At 41.9% G+C, this 21,381-nt stretch overlaps 1 protein-coding gene across 2 annotated transcripts; it reads left to right on the top strand.

Moving 5' to 3' along the window:
- Positions 1-5,230: 5,230 nt before the first annotated feature.
- On the top strand, positions 5,231-21,120 carry LOC140121891 (synergin gamma-like). Of its 2 annotated transcripts, XM_072142031.1 has the most exons (6): positions 5,240-5,506; positions 8,016-8,066; positions 10,735-10,831; positions 12,835-12,995; positions 15,922-16,029; positions 20,430-21,120. In XM_072142031.1, exons 1-6 carry the CDS (start codon positions 5,486-5,488, stop codon positions 20,589-20,591), a joined length of 600 nt encoding a protein of 199 aa, XP_071998132.1. In that variant the 5' UTR covers positions 5,240-5,485; the 3' UTR covers positions 20,592-21,120. The 2 variants fall into 2 exon arrangements, with proteins under 2 accessions (XP_071998141.1, XP_071998132.1); XM_072142040.1 differs by lacking the exon at positions 15,922-16,029 and having other exon boundaries at positions 5,231-5,506.
- The last annotated feature ends 261 nt before the right edge of the window (positions 21,121-21,381 follow it).

Genomic DNA, 21,381 nt, shown 5'->3' with positions numbered 1-21,381 from the left:
TGTAATAGTTAAATTGCACCTGGAGACGGCTTTCAGGACATCTCCTATAGTAGGTGCAGCAGCAGGCTGTGGGGACTTCCTTGTATGTCTGGGGCTGGGACGTACCTCCAGTTCTTGATCATTCAACATATCAGCCTCTAACAGATGGTCCGGGGCCTCTCTGGGCCATGGAGCAGGGGACCAGTAGAGGCACTGCTCTCCTGCCTAGGAAACTGCTCCAGGCGCTTGGCAGTCTCCCTCTGCTTCCTAGTGGCTGGAGTTGAGAGGCTGGCGCCATCTTGGAATTCCGGCGCTCGGCCGGTTTTGTTGTTATTACACCCTCTGGACAGCAAATGACCCGGCGGTAGCACTGTGGCAGGTCACTAGATGAGTTCCTCACCGTTTTGGGGCGAGCCCCGCTCGTTTTCAGGGCCGGTAGCAGGATAAGAGAGAGGATTTGAGACGAAGCCCTGCTGCGCACATCTCACCGCTGGCTCCTAGGCCACGCCCCTAAAGTGCCTTTTAAATTGAATTTATATTCCATGATTATAGCTGGACTAGGAGCACTAGGAGTGAGATCTCTTCACTGAACACCGGACAGCGCCTCCCCTCTGCTATAAGGAAGACTAGTAGCAAGTTTCTGGTTGTATATTAGAGCAGAGGGGAGAGGCTTGAGCAAAGTTTGATAGGAAGATCTGAGAACACATCAATTTGAAGACTCTCCTCTACTCCAGCTACTATCAGCGAATTTAAATGCATTTTTCACAGTCCTGCTGCTACTTACAACACACACAAATGTATGGTTACACAGAAGCTGCGGAACTGGGTCCAAGTCCCAGGGTCAACACCTGCAAAGATTATGCATGTTTTCTCCATGTTTCTTCCACACTCCAAAACATACTGGTAGGTTGATTAGATCGTGAGCCCCATTGGGGACATTTGGCAAGCTCCGTGCAGTGCTGCGTAATCTGTGTGTGCCAATTAAATAAATGAATTATTATTAACTCCAGAGCCAATACCTAACACTCTTTAAAGTAAACTGTTTCCTAACTAAATGACCTACAAATTCTGAGAACCACAATTTAAGTGCAATGCAATTTTAGAGATCAATACTTTTCTTTAACTATCCATATCAAAGCATTTATTATTGGATGGGATCAAAATGGATCTGGCCTGGAAAATTCCACATTAAGTGCATGGGTTACCGCAGCCGTCCTTCCAGTGGAAATTCTCATTTGTTAATTTAGACAGAAGGACATTTGAAGATCATTGAGCAGACGCAACACTAAGCAGTTGTTCAGCACACGCAGTCTGGGAGACATCACTTGCACTATATATACATATTGCTGGTTCTTTACTATGTAGTATCTAAGGCTTTCCTAAATAAGCATTTCTAATGTTGACATATTACATTTTTCTATTGTTGATTTCCTTCCAGTTTTTAGTTATGGATATATTTTAGCTTGTAAGCATTAACCTTTTTTCATAGACCTTTATAGTTTTCAGTACAAGTACGACTTGTAAGCAACACGAAAAAAAACTTCCTCCTATTGCTCAGTTATTATGTAACTGTAGCGGGACTGGCTTCATAGGTTGCTTCAGCTTTGGATTTGTGTATCATTTGAAACAACATTTATTCATACGTCAGTAAATTGGTAAGTGCTATGTGCAACATCCCCCACCAGGGCCTAGCCTTTTCTTGGGGCCGGGGCCCAGAATACAGGAGTGGCTGGCTAGTGCGACTTTGGGCACGCTGATATCACGGTGTTTTCTATGGGGACAGGAGGGCTGTCCTACAGCTTGGGAGGTCTCCAGCAGGTGGTGTGTGCAAGAAATATGGTGGGAGAGGCTGATGTACTGGTTCTCCCTGGGGCAACCCCCTTAGCGTCTGTAAGTAAGGTCCCTGGGTAATGGATGGGGAAGCCGTATCCAGGGATCAGACAGAGGCAACGTTGTGCAAAATAACTCACGGTTCTTTATTAGAACAACTGCAGGCAACGAGTCAAAACGATTGGCCTCAGGATTTGGAACTTATGCAAATGGACCTGAATAATGGTTAGAAATTATTAAGACTGGCGTCTTAAAATACTCCGTCCGGCGCTCCGATCTCTTGGTAGGTGCGGCGCAATCTCCACCAAGGCCTGATCTAGCAGAGATTTCTGCTATAGAATATAGTAAATGCAATGGACCAGGGCACTCAAGCCCATGCCCATTGTGGGCGTGCGGGGTGGAAAACACCCCGAATAGGAAAGGAAAAGGAGATGTAAGTGTCTTCTCTGACAAATCTTCCCCATCACTTTTTCATACTCACAAATCATTCTGAAATTATTATTTCACAGGGGGCGGGTCTCGGCCTAATCACATATGTGTTTCCAGAGAAACGCATGCGATCAGGTTATCAATCGCTTGGTTTCCCTGGAAATGCATATGTGATCGGCCTGAGACCCGCCCCCTGTGCGCTTGCGGAATGTGTGATGGCGGGCTAAGGGTGATGCAACACGTGGCGTTTTTGGTCCGTTGAAACACAAACAAATGTACAGTGGTGCAATAACATCACACATTCAAAACACAATTTAAGGCCGCGGTCACACGTACCGCTAGGCGTCAGTCATAATGCGACGCTAGTCAATCCATAAAGAACAGAAATAAAGGGGCACTATCGGAATGTCTTCGTTTGGATATTAGATGCCTTTTACGTAACGTTCAGAGATGACATAAGTTATACATAGAAGCATATAGGTGGTGCTCTGCGTTTAAGCACGAGACAAGTCCAATAAATAATAGATAGAACGGAAAACGCGGCCACTCACCAGTTAAAAAATCTTCTTTATTTTATCATCCGTAAAACAAGTCACATGGCACAGACCAGTCAGGATAGAGGTAGGAGCAGGGGGTTTGGACAAGGCGACAGCCGTTTCGCGCTATTCAGCGCTTTCTCTAGCCTCACGCTAGGGCAGAGGGGGAGGTCCTCGGCCCGAACGCACATGCATTTCCAGGGAAACGCATGCAAATGATAAGCGGATCGCATGCGTTTCTCTGGAAACGCATGTGCGTTCGGGACGAGGAACGCCCCCTGTGTGCTTGCGTCGCGTGATGAACGGACGCTCAGCGGTGCGTGTGACCGCGGCCTAAAAGCAATGTGTGACGCAGCCTCAGGGTGTGGTCAGACGTACCGCTTTGAGGTCCCATTATAACAGCTGAGGAGAGGTCATTTTCCTAATTACATTACTGTTAACAATTATATTTACAACATGTAAACACAATGCTGACATTTACATATGTTAACATATGTGTTTACACTTGCGTTTTGAAAATGCAAGTGTTAACAGTACAGGCAGTCCCCGGGTTACATACAAGATAGGGTCTGTAGATTTGTTCTTAAGTTGAATTTGTATGTAAGTCGGAACTATATACTTTATCATTGTAACCCCAGCCAGAACTTTTTTGGTCTCTGTGACAATTGGATTTTAAAAATGTTGGGTTGTCATAAGAATCAATATTAACACTAAAGCTTCATTACAGACACCTGTGATAACTGTTAGAGCTGATTATTGTAGCCTAGGACTAAAGTACAATAAATTGCCAATATCCAGAGGTCCGTTTGTAACTAGGGGTTGTATGCAAGTCGAGTGTTCTTAAGTAGGGGACCGCCTGTAATGTAATTAGGCAAATCACCTCCGAGCTGTTGTGATGCGTTTCAAAATGCAACTAAGCGCAACATATGAACACGCCCTGAAGGCTCATTCACACAATGCATCGCGGCACGTTTTTTGATGCGTTTTTTGCGCATTCCAAGGTCTTCAGCATTTCTTACATGCTGAGGTTACAATGGGGGACATTTACTTAAAGTGTCGGTGTCTGCACTGGCTTTGTTACCGACCTGCTCTCGGTAAGAAGACACACATTTAATATTGTGTAGCTGTGCAGAGACATTTCTGGCGCCGAGACCATTTTCTGTCCCCGAGACCATTTTCTGTCCCTGGGACCAAAATCTGTCCCGAGCACCAGAAATATGTCCAACAGTCCCTGCTAGACCAGTTTTCTTTTGGTCTACTTTCCGCCAGTTTACAGCGCCCAAAAATGGCTGTGACACATATTAATTGTGTCTGAGTTTCCACTCCGCCAAAGCCACGCCCCTTTTCGGAGAAGAGTCGGAGCAGGTGGAAAAAGTCATTTTTTCTGTCCCCGGCAGCTAATAAATAGGTCTGAGAGCAGAACATGTGGTGAGAGCGCCACAAAACTGGCGGAAACACCATAGTAAATGTCCCCCATTGTGTTTCCACTGCATCTGCTAAAACGCAATGTAACCTCAGCATGTGATCAAGGTTGAAGCCTTTGGAATGCGTCAAAAAAGCATGAAAAAACGCAACGCATCATGTGAAATCACCCTGAGGCAATGTTTAGAACCAGAATCAGAGCACAAGGGGCTCGATTGCATATGCTTTTCTATGGAAATTCATCTGTGTGACCACACCCTGAGGGCGCGTTCACACGTTGCGTTTTGACCTGCGTTTTCATTGCATTTGAAACGCATACACAACAGCTGAGGAGAGGTGATTTGCCCAATTACATCGCTGTTAACATTTCCGTTTACAAAATGCATTGTAAATGCTATGTTAACACATGTGCATGCGTTAACATTGTGTTTACAAACATAAACGGTAATGACAAATCACCTCTCATCAGCTGTTGTATATGCGTTTCAAACGCAATGAAAACGTGACCAAAACGCAACGTGTGAACGCGCCCTAAATGTTGGCTCTGGTGGATTATCTGCAGATGATCTTGCTATGGTAACCTGCAGTGATTTCCCAGTGTGTGTCCGCACCTTTATTCCCCTATGGGTGATGGCACATGTGCGTTTTGAACGCGTTTTTGGCCCGTTTTAAACAGTCCATTAAAAAACGCATACGGTTTTGACAGGTTTGACCAATTATCTTAATTGATACTGGTCTAAAACACATGCGTTTTTTGATGGACTGCTTAAATACGGACCAAAAACGCGTTCAAAATGCTACGTGTGCCATCACCCTAATAAAAATGATTTACCTTGTTACTACTGGTTATTTCAGGTATTATGTAGCTGAATGTGTCACTCCAGGGTAGTCTAGTTTAGATTATTTTCAGTTGTTAGTAATGGATTAGGAGTGTATCTCACCTGTCTCTGTAGGTCGAATAGTTACTATACTTCATGATAAGGAAGTTAACCTGGAGTAAGTACACAATGGATTATGTGTAAGTCATGTTTGCACTGCTGTGTAATAACCTGGGAGGGCTCCCTCAGGTAACGTGTCACTTGGCCTCCAGCACAGCCACTCCCAGGAAACTTGCTGCACAGTTTTACCTGTTTTGTTTTTGGGGAGGAGAAGAATAGACGGTTATGGGGCCTACTTGAGCCTGAAGATATGACCATGTTCACGCTGGGTGCAGCAAGTGATTAATAGCTGCGTCTTCTACATCTATTTCCTTCTTGCTGAGTGGTCTAACATACGTGGAATCCACAGCAATGGCTATAGAACCTTCTCTGGTGAGTATCTGCATGGCTACTATGCTGTAGAGGTGTACACACACATATACAGCAATGCTGATGAGTGGTTACAGCATAAATGTCACCTGACAGGTAGGTGCACAATAGACCTGCCTCTGATTGTTATCTAAAATTCCCCCCACAATGTTCTAGCTGACAGCTACTTAACTGTACAGACACAGGGTTTTTTTTTCCTGTTTTTATCTTTTTTGGTGCCGATTTAAAAATTCAAGATGGCTATTAAAAACAGCAAAAATACCTGTGTATGAGTTTCAATGGTTTTCTATGGCTGTTTTCACATTTTCAACATTTTAAAAACAGTTCAAAAGCTTCAGGGTCCAACCACAGCTGGGTTTCCACTGCAATGCATTTGCTTGTGAATTAAAATGGTGCATGTGAATGCAGCCTGAGGGCGCGTTCACACGTTCCGCTAGCGCCGCGTTCATAACGCGACACTCACAGGGGGCGGAGTTTGGGGCGATCGCATATGCGTTTCCAGACAAACGTATGTGATCGGGTTATTAATCGCATATGCGTTTCCAGACAAACGCATGTGATCGGGTTATTAATCGCATGCGTTTCCCGAGAAACGCATATGCGATCGGCCCGAGCCCCGCCCACTGTGCGCTAGCGTAGCGTTATGAACGCGACGATAGCAGAATGTGTGAACGTGCCTTGAGGGTGATGGCACACATGGCGTTTTGGACCTGTTTTTGGGCCATCTTTAAGCAGTCCGTCCAAAAACGCATGCGTTATTGACCAGTTTTAATTAAGATAATCGGTCAAACCTGTAAAAAAATGGATGCATTTGTAAAAACGCCTACGTTTTTTACTCATGCGTTTTTAACGAACTGCTTAAAAACGGACCAAAAAGAGGTTCAAAAGGCCACGTGTGCCACCACCCTAGGGGTGGTGGCACACGTGGTGTTTTGAGCCCGTTTTTAGACATGCATTTTCAGTCCGTTAAAAATGCATGCATTTGTCGTTTTTAAATTAAGATTATTGGGAAAACCGGACAAAAACGGATGCGTTTTTTAACGGACTGAACGCATTACTAAAAACAGGTTCAAAACGGCCCGTGTGCCACGTGGCGTTTTGAACCCGTTTTGGTCCCTTGTTAAGCAGTCCGTCAAAAAATGCATGCGTTAAAACGCGGGTTCAAAACGCCATGTGTGGCATCACCCTACGGGTACGGTAATAAATAATGCATTTTCACTGAATCTTCCCCCAATGTCCAGAGTGATGGAAGAGCTATTACCCTATTGGACGAGTGAGGGCAATCCCACCACAGGGTTCAGATCCCCAAGAATGTATTGTTCCTTTCATTAGAAAATGAAAGTAAGCTTTACATTAACCATCAATTGATGTAAGTTAATTGCATTCTATACCACGGGTGAAAAAGGATTAAGGAGATCTGCAGATTGAGACCTTTAGCTTGCTGAAACTTTAGATATATTTTGATTGATAAAAGGGAGTGTAAAGATGAGGTATTCTGCAAATGGAGGTGAATAAATGGCTGAACTGGAGATTCCATGATTGCTCTGAAGAAGGCAACCTAAAGGGATGATTCAGGCTGCATTCACACGTTCCTTCTGGATTGTATTTCAAAACACAATCCAGATGGAAAGGGGCCTTCTATTGAAACACATATGCAATCAGGTGACGGCCCTCCCTGTTCCGTCTGGATTGGGTTTCAAAACATGTGAATGCAGGCTCAAAGGGGACATGCTAACAAGAGAAAAAGGATAATACAGTTTATACAGTCCAGGATTGTGTTAGCTCTGCTACATTCCACTGTTTGTGGTTTATGGTGGAGATCTGTGGTGAAAAGTTCCCTTTATAGGAAATCTACCACTCCCGAGTAAAGTAAGTAAAAAAAAAAACCTGCACATGTTCACCTGTCCTCCTCTTCATCCCATTCCTGGCACTTGTCTTCTCTAATATTGACACACAGGGATCACTTGAAAAAAAACTTATAAAAAGCTGGCCGGGTCGAGATGTCTGCTAATTATTCACGCCCCCTGCGTGACGTCACCTCTGTTAACATGGGAGAGGGAGGCATCTATCACACCGGACATATTGTCCTCGCACTCCGGCCAGCGTGTCAAGATTAGAGAAGATGAGCGCCAGGATCGAGATGAAGAGGACAGATGAGTATGTGTAGGTTTCTTTTCGGGACTGGTGAATTTCCTTTAAAGTGGCTGTCCAGTTTGAGCAAATAAATGGTAAAAAAAATTCCAATATACCTCCTGTACTATATCTGGCTTTTTTTTTTTTTTTACAAGAGTTGACTCCGTAGACAGAATTGTCTTGTTTAGGCTGCGTTCAAACATGCCATTTACATTGCTTTTTGAAAAGCAATACAACAGCAACAGAGTAGAGGGGCGCGCCAGCGTATCATTCAACTCCCCCTCTGTGTCCCTCTACAGCTTTGTGTAGAAATAAAGATATCTGTTTACAGAAATCTTCTTTTATACAAAACTAATGTTTTTTTCTTGCATTTCTTTAGCATGATGCATGCACTGCTCACCTAAAGACCTGCTTGCAGAACATCCACAAGGTAATGATGTATACAAGTCTTTATTAGGACATTCTGCTATTGGGGAGATTCCTAGGTTCTACATGTTACCACCAAACCATTTAGTGATCTAGAAACAGTGGACATGTGTTGTTTCTAAAGCAGGGGGCTCCTGCTTAATATGATGTCTGGATTGTTTTTCTAGGTGCCAGGGTTCAGGATATATAGTCATTTAAAGTAGGCCACTGTCATTGCGTTTATAAACATCCTTTCTGCATGGGGCATGTGCCAATAGAACATATATAGCTGTATTATTATTTATTATTACTAATAATAACGCCAAATTCAGATGGACGTTATGGGGCCGTGATCTGGTTGCATGATTTGTGACCAGATCACAGCCCCCATAGACTTCTGTGTCTCCTGGTGACTGTGCAGTGAGCTCTTGGTGTGTCACCTTCAGTCGAAAATATAAACACGGTCCAGCCAGGTTCCCGACAGCATAGAATTTTTATTCGGTTACTTCATAACTACTTCATGAAACGATCCATTATAGTCAACACGTTTCAAGCGGTTCACCCGCCCTTACTCATGACAAATATTTGTAAGGGCGGGTGTACCGCTCGCTCAGGATCCAGGCCGGGCGAGCACATGACCGTCTGAATGAGACCTCACATACTGTACCAGCACTAAATATAACGGCTATACAGTGATTAACATTACTGCCCTACTTTGTTCCCAAAGAAGGTTATCATCTACTCTCTTTTTGGGTATTGGGTTTGAGTCGGAGCCCTTCATATTGTCCACTGGTACTCAATGGTGTGTAAGGCCCCTTCCACACTAGCGTTTTTTACGCGCGAGTTGCACTGTGTCCCATTGTTTCCAATGGGTCTTTCCTCTTTTGCGTTGTTTTTCACATGCGTGCTTGCGTTTGTTTTGACGCGCGTCAAAATCGCAGCATGCTCTACTTTTGCGTTTCACGCGCGTTTTTCCCGCCCCATTCAAGTCTATGGAGAAGCATCAAAAATGCATTGCACTCGCAAGCATTGCGAGTGCAATGCGTTTTAAATGGATGGGTTGCTAGGTGACATGAATAATTCCCCTGCTCGAGATCGAGCATTTAATTAAAAAAAACACAGTGAAGAATAGAATAAAAACAGTGAACACAGGATCATTTAAGTGAAAACAGTAAAGAACACAGTGAAGAATAGATTGCAGATGTTCACAATCAGGCACATCTGCTTACTTGTCGGGAGATACGCGCGGAACGGTGCAAACAAAATAGCATGTGAAGAACACTATATATGTGTGTGAAGAACACATTGCAGATGTTTCCGTACATCTGCAATGTGTTCTTCACACATATATATTGTTCTTCACATACTATTTTCACATACTATTTTGTATACTATCACATACTATTCCGTACATCTGCAATGTGTTCTTCACACATATATATTGTTCTTCACATACTATTTTGTTCGCACCGTTCCGCACGTATCTCCTGACAAGTAAGCAGATGTGCCGAACATCTGTAATCTATTCTTCACTGTGTTCTTTACTGTTTTTCACTTAAATGATACTGTGTTCACTGTTTTTATTCTATTCTTCACTGTTCTTCACATCTGCTAACTTGTCGGGAGATAATATACGCGCAGAACAGTGAAGAAAAGATTGTAGATGTTTGCATACATCTGCTAACTTATCAGAAGACATTCTTTTTCAATTAAATAAAACATTTTATTCCCGAACCATGGTCCCTTTGAAAAAGTCCAATTGACTTAAAAAATGCGCGTGAAAACTGCACCGAAAACGCAAAAACCGCGAACAACACGCGTATGAAAAACGCAAAAACGCTAATGACTCCAAGGAAAAATGGAACAAAAACGCAGCCAAAAACGTCAGTTTTTCACGCATTGCACCCTGACGTGAAATGCAACGCTAGTGTGGAAGGGTCCTAAGTTTGAATGTAGAACATCTAAATGAGCTCAATAGAAGGAATCTGGAAGTCCTGCCCCACATGCCACATTGGTTACCTTAAGAGGCTTAGACATCCTGATGTATTTGGCGGGCCCCTATACAGCTTAGTGCAGAAATGCCCCCCGCCAGCCCACTCATCTGCCAACCGAGCCACTGTCATTTATGCCCTCTTGCCGTGGAGGTGGCCTTGAGAGGGAAAACAGACACAAATAAATTTTAATTGCAACCTAGGGTAAGTTCACATCTGCGTTGGGCAGGTACCTATCCACTTTTGTCAAATTGCTGACATAACAGCCTGTAATCCACATCTTTTTTGCCCATGGAAGCATAAAGGAAGGTAACCTTCTGTGGATAAAAGTCAACGAGGAATGGAAGACGTTCTATTTCTTTTCTGTTTTAAGGCATAAGCTAAGCCTAACTTTAAATTTATATAAACAGTGAATTGAATAAAGTGGTAGAATTAATAATAGATAATACAAAAATAGATTATAAATAAAACTAATATACCTAAAAAGACACCATACATAGGATTCATTCCTGTGTGATCATGCAACTTTGCTTAGCACATCCCATTACGTAGCCAGTTAGAAGAAGAACTTTAGTGATGACCAGTTTTATTTCATTGCTCTTTTGAGGTATATTTATATGTCTTTGTGCATAATAAATGTGTTTCATAAAATTACTAAATATGTGCATGAGTTACGCATCCTGTTCACTTCTCAATGTGAAGGTTATACAGAGGGCCAACGAAATACTGTGCGGTATCAGTCAACCCTCGGTGTGCAGTGAAGTGCTACTATCATCTCGAGGAGCAGATTATATATCAGGTAACTTTTTGTACTTTTCAGGGCTGTGACACTGTTATATGCAAAGGTCATTATTTATGTTGAACACAATCATGTTGGTGTAAATACCATTAGTTTTATTCTGATAAATAATTTTTTTATGGACACCATGTCAGTAATTCATACATACACAAAACAACTCTAGATTAATTTGAAGTGATAGTGTAGAGCAGTGATGGCAAACCTTTTAGAGACCGAGTGCCCAAACTACAACAAAGACCTGCTTATTTATCGCAAAGTGCCAACACAGAAATTCAATTTGTGATTTATACTGCCTTCTCTGTCACCGTTTTCATTGATACCAGCACTCTGAGGACACCAATAAAGCAGAAAATAGTCCCAGGTAGAGCTGTCACTTTAAAATAGCTCTGTGCACAGCAAGTCCTGAGCTGTCTGGGACTGCAGGAAGATTCCTGGAGTCATCTCTGATGATGGTCTGAGTGCCCACACAAAGGGCTCTGAGTGCCACCTCTGGCACCAGTGCCATAGGTTAGCCATCACTGGTGTAGAGGGTAGTCCAGACAGGGAACAGAAATTGCTATATACTGCTCCCCAGAAATAATTATATACAGCCCCCACCCCAGGCAATCACTGTATACAGTCTCCTATAACAACTATTTATACAGTCCCCCTATATTCACTATATACAGTCTCCCTATAATCACTACATACAATCTCCCTATAATCACTATATACAGCCCCCTATAATTATATATACACCCCCTATAATATACAGATGCCCCTATAATAACTCTATACACCCCCTATAATAACTACCTATATAGAGACTATTATAATTATATACAAACCCTACCCCCTATAATAAATATATACAGTACTAGGTAAAATAATAAAATTCTACTCACCTTCCATCGCTCCCCCGATGCGCACCATCCTCATCTTCCCTCGAGTGGATATCGGAGGTTTAACAAGATGGCGGTGCCCTGCTGCAGGCGGTGCATGACATCACGCCGCTGTGTCGTTGCAGCGCTCTGGCGTCACACGCTGCAACGCCAGCGTGTTCCCTCACTCTACTGTATTCGGGCAGCTGTATTGTGTATGGCCAGGGGAGCCCACATTTGGTGCGGGCCCCTTTAAGGGCAAAGTGGTTGCCCCCCCCCCCTATGATCCGTCCCTGGTAGTGTATATAAATCCATATTTATGCAGATATCCTGTAGTTGTCTGGGCATTTATACAATCCTCTCTACCACTGCATTTAGGTCACTTCTTATTGTAGGTTGTGGTTACTAGTAGTTGGTAGCAGGTATTAGTCTGCATTGTGATGCAGAATGATCTAATATATAAAGCCGGATGTGTGTATGTACAGTATGTACATCCACTAAAGCAGTGGTTCTCAACCTTTCTAATGCTGTGACCCCACAATACAGTTCCTCATGCTGTGGTGACCCCAAACCATGCAACTCGCAGTAAAAACACAGTAAAATTGCGGCTCTGATGGCTTTAGGCGACCCCCGGTTTTGGTCGTTCGACCCCAGCTGGGGTCCCGACCCACAGGTTGAGAACCACTGCACTAAAGGAATCTGTACCGTCGCGTTTTCAATCACCAAATTTTGCAGTTGTTGCCTGTGACACTTTGAGCTGATATTTTCCCCCCGCGCTTTCCAATATACACACTTCTGATATATCTCCTTATAGACAAAGTGACAGTCAGAGACAATCACTGGAATGAGTGTCAAAAAAAATTATAAAAAAAAGGGACGGTCAGTGACAGTCTGAGACAGCAAATAGATGCATATAAAATATATTTATTAACCTATTCTATTTTGTTGTAGCTAAGAGCAGTTATTTACTATCCCGTGCAACGCCGGGATCTACAGCTAGCATATAATATTAAACTATAATGCAACAATATGGCTGTGTCTCTAGTCCCTATATACTAGAATCAGAAAGATTACTGTAAAACTATTTCTCTAATTAAATAAAAGCTCATATTATATTGATGGTTTATGACTTTTATATTCTAGGTGTAGTGGAAGTGTACAGGTTATCAAAAAGGATGGAGGGAGGGATGAGAACACACAACATGGACTGTGAGAGATTACGTTTTGTCCTCAGGGATATCGAGTTATCGTGGAATAATTTACAGGCCTTCCTCTCTATATGTCCAAGCTTATTACAGACACTGGTGAGTTTTATAACATTTACAACAGTGTCACAACATGATATATGGTATAGGACTGTATATTCGCTTTATACAGGTGCCTGAATGATATAAATTTGTATTCCGATAAGTAATTAGCAGCGAGGGTATAAAACTTAGATATGCTTCAGCAGTTATGATACATTTATTCTACATCCCAACGTTCTTTACTTATACTGTATCAGAACAGGGCTGTTTCTTCATGAATTAGATCAACTTCTGTTAGGCCTCATGCATACAACCGTATGCGTTTGTAGTCCGGTTTTCACGGCCACAAAAAAGGTGTCACCCGTACTGTATGTAACCCAAATGCCACTGTAAACGGGCTGTATCTCTAAAAAAAATATGGTTGACTGGCACCCACGTGACCTGGTTTCCTGGGGAAAGAAGGCTGTATATGGTGGATAACACCGTATGTAGGCTGTTTATTTTGCCATGGACTTTTATGGAGAGACCTTATTGCAAAAATGTAAAAAAAAAAATAGGACACGTTCTATTTTTTTTATGTTGTGGTCGGATGGCCAGTTCACTGTCCGGTGACCATATACATTCCCATATTTTCTATTAAAGTCAAACGGGCGGTTTTAGATGCAAAAAACACTCGCGGTGGCCATTTTTACGGCAACATAAAAGGTTGTGTGCATGAGGCCTAATCCCCTCACAAAAATACCTTTCCAAATATGTTGTGTATAAATGTGCATATCCTTTCCCAATATATCCAAAGAAACGTGATTCTCCAATATCACTTTTTTCCCAAACAAGAGCTTAATTTTACATTTACTTGAAGCAAATGTAAAGAAGAGCTGTTCTGCCTTATTGGCATAGAGCCCATGGCAGAAATATGAGGTTAAGCCTTAGAGAGACACCTATTCACTCCAAGCAATGCAACCACCCACTGCATTTAGTTTTGTTTTGAGAACTGAAACTGTGACATTTTCAGTGCACAGAAGAAATTATAACTTAATGGTTTGGGCCCCTATTCTGTGTATTTATTTTTAAATATATATGGAATTGGTTCCAGAAAACACTTCTAAATCCTTGGCAATGAGCTCTGTGTTAACATGTCCTTTGTGGTAATGTGAGGAGTGACTAGAGTAACAGCTGTGTGAAGAGTTGGACAGGTTTCTTAATATTTATTTAAAACTGTCAGAAAAAGCTCCTGAACACTTACTTACTCTATATTTATCAAGCAGCTAAGACATTGTTTGAGTCTACTAATGACACCAAAGATCTTCTGGAATTTATTTTTCCATTAGGAGAACTGTGTAGGACACTTGTCTGTTACATATATGTGACTTCTGTATTGTCATTTAATGAATTAAAGGGGTTGTCCACTTTCAGCAAATTATTGATATGGATTGAGTAAAGAAAAGTAATCAAATTTTTCAATATACTTTCTGCATCAATTCCATCTAGTAAATTCACAGGCTGTTACAATGTGCAGGAGCACTTCCCCCTCCCACTGTGTGCTGAAACTTCCTGCTGCAGTGCGATAACATCGGGCAGAGGATGGGGGCTGATGATGCAGAAGAGGGGGAGTCCATGTAACAGCCTAAGAAGCCAGATCTAGGAGGGGCTCTGGTGACACCCTCCTTTAGGCTAAATAACATAATTGAAAAAGTCAATTTTAGAAGAAAGGAGGTCATGGATTACAAATATAAGAAGATTACCACAGTCACGGTGCTAGGATCTATCTGGATTATCATTCTTGATTTTAACTTGTGTTTTTATTTAAAGGGATACAGTCACCAGCTTTTATCACTAAACTACCAACATGCTTACATAGGATATGAATATCCTTTGTAGAGTTCCATGTTATACTAAAACTCACCCTTTTACCTAGAATGGTATGTGGTTCTGTCAGACCCAGAGATACATGGCAGGTAAAGACATATTTGGAAATATGATCTGCAGATAAAGATCCAATTCCCACATATGTCTTTATTAGCCTTTATCTCCGGTTCTATAGATCACAGAAACGCAAGCCTTATGTATTCCCAAAGAGGAAATTCTTTTTCTTTCATTTGATAACATGGTTCCAAATCTGAGTCCAACATATGGGTGTCTTTAGCCTCGCTGTGTGACTCCCCTTGGGCTCTTTTCAGCTAATATGCTGGTAGTTTATTGGGGTAAAAGCTGTTGACATTATCCTTTTAAAGCCTCCTTCAATAGACACACTTGATCATTTGCTCTTTTTTCGCCAATTCGGGGAGGAGAGTATACCGTATATGTGTAGGAGCACAACTTGGCATACAATTTTCTTCCTCATATAGGCAGCTCATGTATTTACTTCCTAATATAATCTTATTAAAAGATCTTCACCAGTGTCTTGACTTGCATAGTGCCCATAGGTGGGTCATTTATCAGAACTGTCTGTATCATTCTTGCATCCCTTTCACAGTCACAGATGTAGGTGCATGTAATCAGATCCATGTATCAGCGGCCTTTACTGATTTACAGTTCTTATGCATAAATTTTCCTTGAACATTTTAACTCTGCCATGGGCCCTGGGCTGTTTGAATATTATAGCCCCTACAAGTCTGGAATTCCCTTCACACATTTTGTTCTAGAATAAGGTGTCTTGTGGCATGGAGTAAACATCCCATCTGTCTACTTTCAATAGCTCTTCTGTACATGTGTATTTCATGGGTTAATGTACAAAACTTGGTGGGTGGCCATTGGCCACCTAGAAGGCTTTGGCCCCAGACTACCGCCCAAACCACCTAAATTATAATCCACTACTGGTGGTACGCAGTGATATTTCTTGGGGCTGCTGATGGATGGCTCTGGTCAAATTCTCATAGAAGAAACATGAAAAATAACAATTTGCAGCTTCTGTATCACATATGAAGTGAAAGATTTTTTACTGCTAATGACCTTTTGCTATATGTAATTTGCTCCACCTCAACAGCCCTCACAGTCGACTTTAGATGATGCAGCGGAATATGCAGTCTCCGATTTAAGTCCATGTCTGCAAAGTTGTTGTGGAGTTTGTCTTCTGAACATACCTGTCCCAGAGGTGAGTGTTCCAGACATGGACTTAACTACCATCTCTAGAATAATCATTTGTTATGTCAAAAATTTTTAGAAACCCTTTAACCAGAGCCAGTTTTAGATAGTGGCCTGTAGTACTGAAAGGCTGTACTTGCAGATAAGTCACAGCTAATTCAGATGGTGGTGTGATAAAATACTCCCCTGTTCTAACTCAATAGACATCCCTATATGGTTATCAAATAATACCATTATGCTACGTCTGAACACTTCATAATGACCACATATATCCGTCATTAAGCTTATAGTAAACGTTCAGTGACTGATGTATCCGTCTCTGAGCCAATGCCAGTTTCGCTCGTCATTGGACCTGGACCGGCATAATGATACACAGGTCAACAAGCAGCTAAAACCCCAGTGTAACTCCTGTGGATGGAGTGAGCTCTGTTTAAACTCTCTGCAGGTAGTGCCTGTGAGATCCTGTATGTGACAGGATCTTGCAATCATAGTGTCAGCCTATGCGTGTGCATAGTCTGACTTGGCTAATACCGTGCAATAAACTTTCTAGTGACTGTGTCTCTGACACTCTCATTCCAGTGACTGTGTCACATTTTGTCTATGGGGAGATTTATCAGAAGTGTCTGAGAGCAGAATTGCTCTAGGTGCCCGTGACAATGAATCAGAGCTCAAGTTTAATTTTTTCACAGCTGTTTATAAAATTACAGGTGATCTCTTATTGGTTTTCATGGGCAACTGGAACAGACATTTCTGATAAATATCCCACCATCTCTGTATCCCTATCCATTTTACCTCACATAAAAGTTGTCTTTTAATCATTGCCTATAGCCTATAACCAATCGCAGTTCAGAGCTCATGTAAATGATATGTGGCAACACAGCAACCAACAGCAGCAGCAGACAATGGCTCCTGTATATGGTGGTTAATAAGTGGGTTTTGGAAAGCGCAGGGTGAAAAATTTGGCTCAAAACCTAGTCTAAGAAGTTGCCTGAGTCACAGGCAACAACTATGCAAAATATGGTGATTGTACGCGATGGTACAGATTCCTTTAGAGAACACACACACCTTTATATTAAATATGCATAAGAAGTAGGTAGAATGTTAATAGAATAGATGTAAGCATGAGCCTCTTCACAGTGAATGGATATTCTTTTCATCAAGGTGATTGTTAGGTTAACTCCTTCTTGAATATTTTCACTAAAAAGTAAACAAAACAAAACAAAACCTAAACACACCATATACTTGTATGTATAACCATCAAGGAGGTGCACACATGTACACATACAGAGCACTTACAGTAAGTGTAAGACCTCTGTGTGTAGTGTCTGCGGAGCCCTTCAACAGCAGCTTGATGTGGCCCAGAAGTGCCAGGGATGTGTGTCAGCTGGAGTTTGCTGCAACGCTGTGCACTGTGTGTTGCTTATTCTAGTCTAGCAAGTCCCTGTCAGAAAGCTCCCTGGAAGCATGGGTAATGAGCAATTGGCCAGTCCCCCTCCCGCCCCAAAGCCGGCCCTGCCTTTAACACAATGGGGCAATTTGTGCAAACGCCAGTCTTAAAATTCCCCTCCGCTGCCACACGGCAGCCTCATCTACTAAAAAGCATCAGCCTCTTAGTATAAGGGGAAGCCTTCTCCCCCAGGTCTGACGTTCCTGCCCAGTTCTCCACCTAGGCACACCCAAAGTGTTGTGTTGGGTGGAAAACATATAAAACAGCGGAGACGTGCCTTTTTAGCCTTTTAGCCAGTTTTCACATTGTAAATCTCCCCAATTCGTCCTTATGAAGCTAAACGTAGTTGTATAAATAGCAAGTACTGCCTGGCAATTAGAGACAATTCTCATGTGTTTACCAATATGCACTTTGTACGGACACACTGAATTGTGTTTTTAGCCGGTGCTGTAAATGTGTAAAAAAACATGGCTAGTTCTTCAAAAAAGAAACAAAAATACACAATGCTTTCTAGAGTGACCTTTTGCTGTGGGGTGGGTAAGGTGGGGCTTATTTTCAGAGTTTGAGAAATTGCCTCTAATCCAAGTGTATGTGAGATATTCATGTATAAGAATGTGACATCCATGGTAATTAGAAGGAAATTTGTCTTCCATTCAACATTAATCAGTAATAAATTGTGTGGAAGGTAAGTTGGTAATTGGAGGATGTATTTTTGTAGTTGCAAATCAACATATTCAGGTAGGTTGCATTGATTGGAATTGATGCCCGATATGATGGGGCGTCCTGGCGGATTTGCTCTCAAACTGCATAGCACACAACAAACAAATTTCCATTTTTACCAACTCTTATGCTTATTTTGTAGCCTGTCACTATATAGCCTATTTTTTCTGTTTATATTAAACAATTGCCATCCTATTTCCTTTGGGACCCAGGTTGGCGCTGCAACCATTGGTGATTCTATATATAACAAAGTACCACAAACATACATTCTTTCTATGACTTGTTTTATAAGAAAAACAACAGAAGATGTTAATTATTGTGTAAAAGGTTGATGCTGGTTGGCTACAAGAATAGCAAAGATAAAAGCTGGATATTCACTAAAATGACATTTCGAAACCGGATATGTCTGGTAATCTGTGCCTACACAATACTGTTCTTCTTTTGTTTGTATTTTTTTTTTTACTTTTCTGGTGATTTGGAAGCTGATGGAATAATCTTATATATATTTTTAGCAGTTACTAATAAAGATTCAAGTAGAAAAAAAATAACAGAGGAACAGCAAAACAAAGCACATTGCAAGTGGTTTGCACTCTAAGAATAAAAAATTAATACATCAGTAAGGCTAGATTCACATTTTGTGAATCCAAGTGTATACACTTATTCACGGACATAAATTAGAAGTTATTAGGAGACATATATATGCTCCTGCTTCCTACTGCTGAGCAATATACACTCACCGGCCACTTTATTAGGTACACCATGCTAGTAACGGGTTGGACCCCCTTTTGCCTTCAGAACTGCCTCAATTCTTCGTGGCATAGATTCAACAAGGTGCTGGAAGCATTCCTCAGAGATTTTGGTCCATATTGACATGATGGCATCACACAGTTGCCGCAGATTTGTTGGCTGCACATCCATGATGCGAATCTCCCGTTCCACCACATCCCAAAGATGCTCTATTGGATTGAGATCTGGTGACTGTGGAGGCCATTTGAGTACAGTGAACTCATTGTCATGTTCAAGAAACCAGTCTGAGATGATTCCAGCTTTATGACATGGCGCATTATCCTGCTGAAAGTAACCATCAGATGTTGGGTACATTGTGGTCATAAAGGGATGGACATGGTCAGCAACAATACTCAGGTAGGCTGTGGCGTTGCAACGATGCTCAATTGGTTCCAAGGGGCCCAAAGAGTGCCAAGAAAATATTCCCCACACCATGACACCACCACCACCAGCTCGAACCGTTGATACAAGGCAGGATGGATCTATGATTTCATGTTGTTGACGCCAAATTCTGACCCTACCATCCGAATGTCGCAGCAGAAATCGAGACTCATCAGACCAGGCAACGTTTTTCCAATCTTCTACTGTCCAATTTGGATGAGCTTGTGCAAATTGTAGCCTCAGTTGTCTGTTCTTAGCTGAAAGGAGTGGCACCCGGTGTGGTCTTCTGCTGCTGTAGCCCATCTGCCTCAAAGTTCGACGTACTGTGCGTTCAGAGATGCTCTTCTGCCTACCTTGGTTGTCACTGTTGCCTTTCTATCAGCTCGAACCAGTCTGCCCATTCTCCTCTGGCCTCTGGCATCAAGAAGGCATTTCCGCCCACAGAACTGCCGCTTACTGGATGTTTTTTCTTTTTTGGACCATTCTCTGTAAACCCTAGAGATGGTCGTGCGTAAAAATCCCAGTAGATCAGCAGTTTCTGAAATACTCAGACCAGCCCTTCTGGCACCAACAACCATGTCACGTTCAAAGGCACTCAAGTCACCTTTCTTCCCCATACTGATGCTCGGTTTGAACTGCAGGAGATTGTCTTGACCATGTCTACATGCCTATATGCACTGAGTTGCCGCCATGTGATTGGCTGATTAGAAATTAAGTGTTAACGAGCAGTTGGACAGGTGTACCTAATAAAGTGGCCGGTGAGTGTATATGCTCAGGGGAGGACATAACAGCCTATGGTGGGCGGATGCAACTGTATGGTATCTAACCCCAGCCTCCATTCAGTGCGATGACCTCAGTGATGTAGATGTCCATATTTGGACTGAACATCGGCAGCCGTAGATCGCTGGCTTCTGCAAATGTTCACCCCTCCCCCTTTTAGGGGTTTGGGTGGAACAGGAGGCTATATTCCACTTTATGAGCATAACACATAACATTAGGTCTGTACCTAGGTAGTTATCTTAAGGTTACCTTATATAAAAGTGAATTAGAGATAACCTGTCTTATTTTTTTTCTAGTTCCCACCTGATGTAAAAAACTGCATGATTAATATTGGAGGACGTTCCTATCACACCAGCTGTGCCAACTTCTGGCTACACTGTGTGGACCCTATCCTGCCTGTGCCAACTTGTCACAGTAGCTGTTCTGCTTGTGTGAAGCTAAACAAGGATGAGTTGTGACACCACATAGACACTGAAGTTTTACTTTGAGACAGAATTATTTATTTTACTTATTTTATCACAGCTGCCATTTTTATTGTTTGAAGTAAATAAAGTGAATTGACATTTCACAGTGGACCATTCAAGATACACAAAGTATGTTCTGCCACCTTTATTTTAAGGGAATATTTAAATTATCTTTTGATATTTCATAATGGGCCAATGATCAATTGCAAGAATAAGAAATTGCATTTCACTAGTTGCCGTGATTATTTTTACATTAAACGTGTGGAAGGAGCCTTGTTTTACTAGGTAACCAGCAGAAGTCAATATCTGAAGGTAGACCATTAGCAAAACTGATGCTTGCATTGTGAATGGAAAATAGTGCCTCCATTTTGTGTCTCTGCTGCTGTTTTTAGTAAAATAGTTATGATTTCCAAAGACTTTACTGTATATTAGAAGTATCAGTTTGCCATTTTGTAAAATAACATGTATCGATATTAATTATTTCAGTAAACCCATAATAAATGTTAGTTTGTGTTATATTCTATTACCTTTTAGTTTATTATTTTATTGGCTCCTTTTTGACAACCACTTTAATATTAAAGCACTAACCTGGTGCTCCTGGACTCCACCACACTCTGCATCCTGGGCGTCTCCCGATATGCCCAGAAATACTTGAAAATCAGGTTAAATGAAATGTGCAAAACAAAATCAAGCATGACAAACCAGGAATACCTCATAGATCCATGAAATGTGACTGTGGTGATCTTCAAATTGTTATCCATGGACGCCTTCCTTATAAAATCAA

This window comes from Engystomops pustulosus, chromosome 1, assembly GCF_040894005.1.
Source record: "Engystomops pustulosus chromosome 1, aEngPut4.maternal, whole genome shotgun sequence".
NCBI classification, from domain to species: domain Eukaryota; kingdom Metazoa; phylum Chordata; class Amphibia; order Anura; family Leptodactylidae; genus Engystomops; species Engystomops pustulosus.
Note: the sequence above shows the minus strand (reverse complement) of the source record. Positions and strands in the feature narration are given on the sequence as shown.

Coding starts and splice junctions, on each gene's coding strand:
- LOC140121891 (XM_072142031.1), top strand. CDS start 5,486: ATGGCTATAGAACCTTCTCTG. Junction 8,067..10,734: donor GCTTGCAGAACATCCACAAG/GTAATGATGTAT, acceptor CTCAATGTGAAG/GTTATACAGAGGGCCAACGA. Junction 10,832..12,834: donor AGGAGCAGATTATATATCAG/GTAACTTTTTGT, acceptor TTTATATTCTAG/GTGTAGTGGAAGTGTACAGG.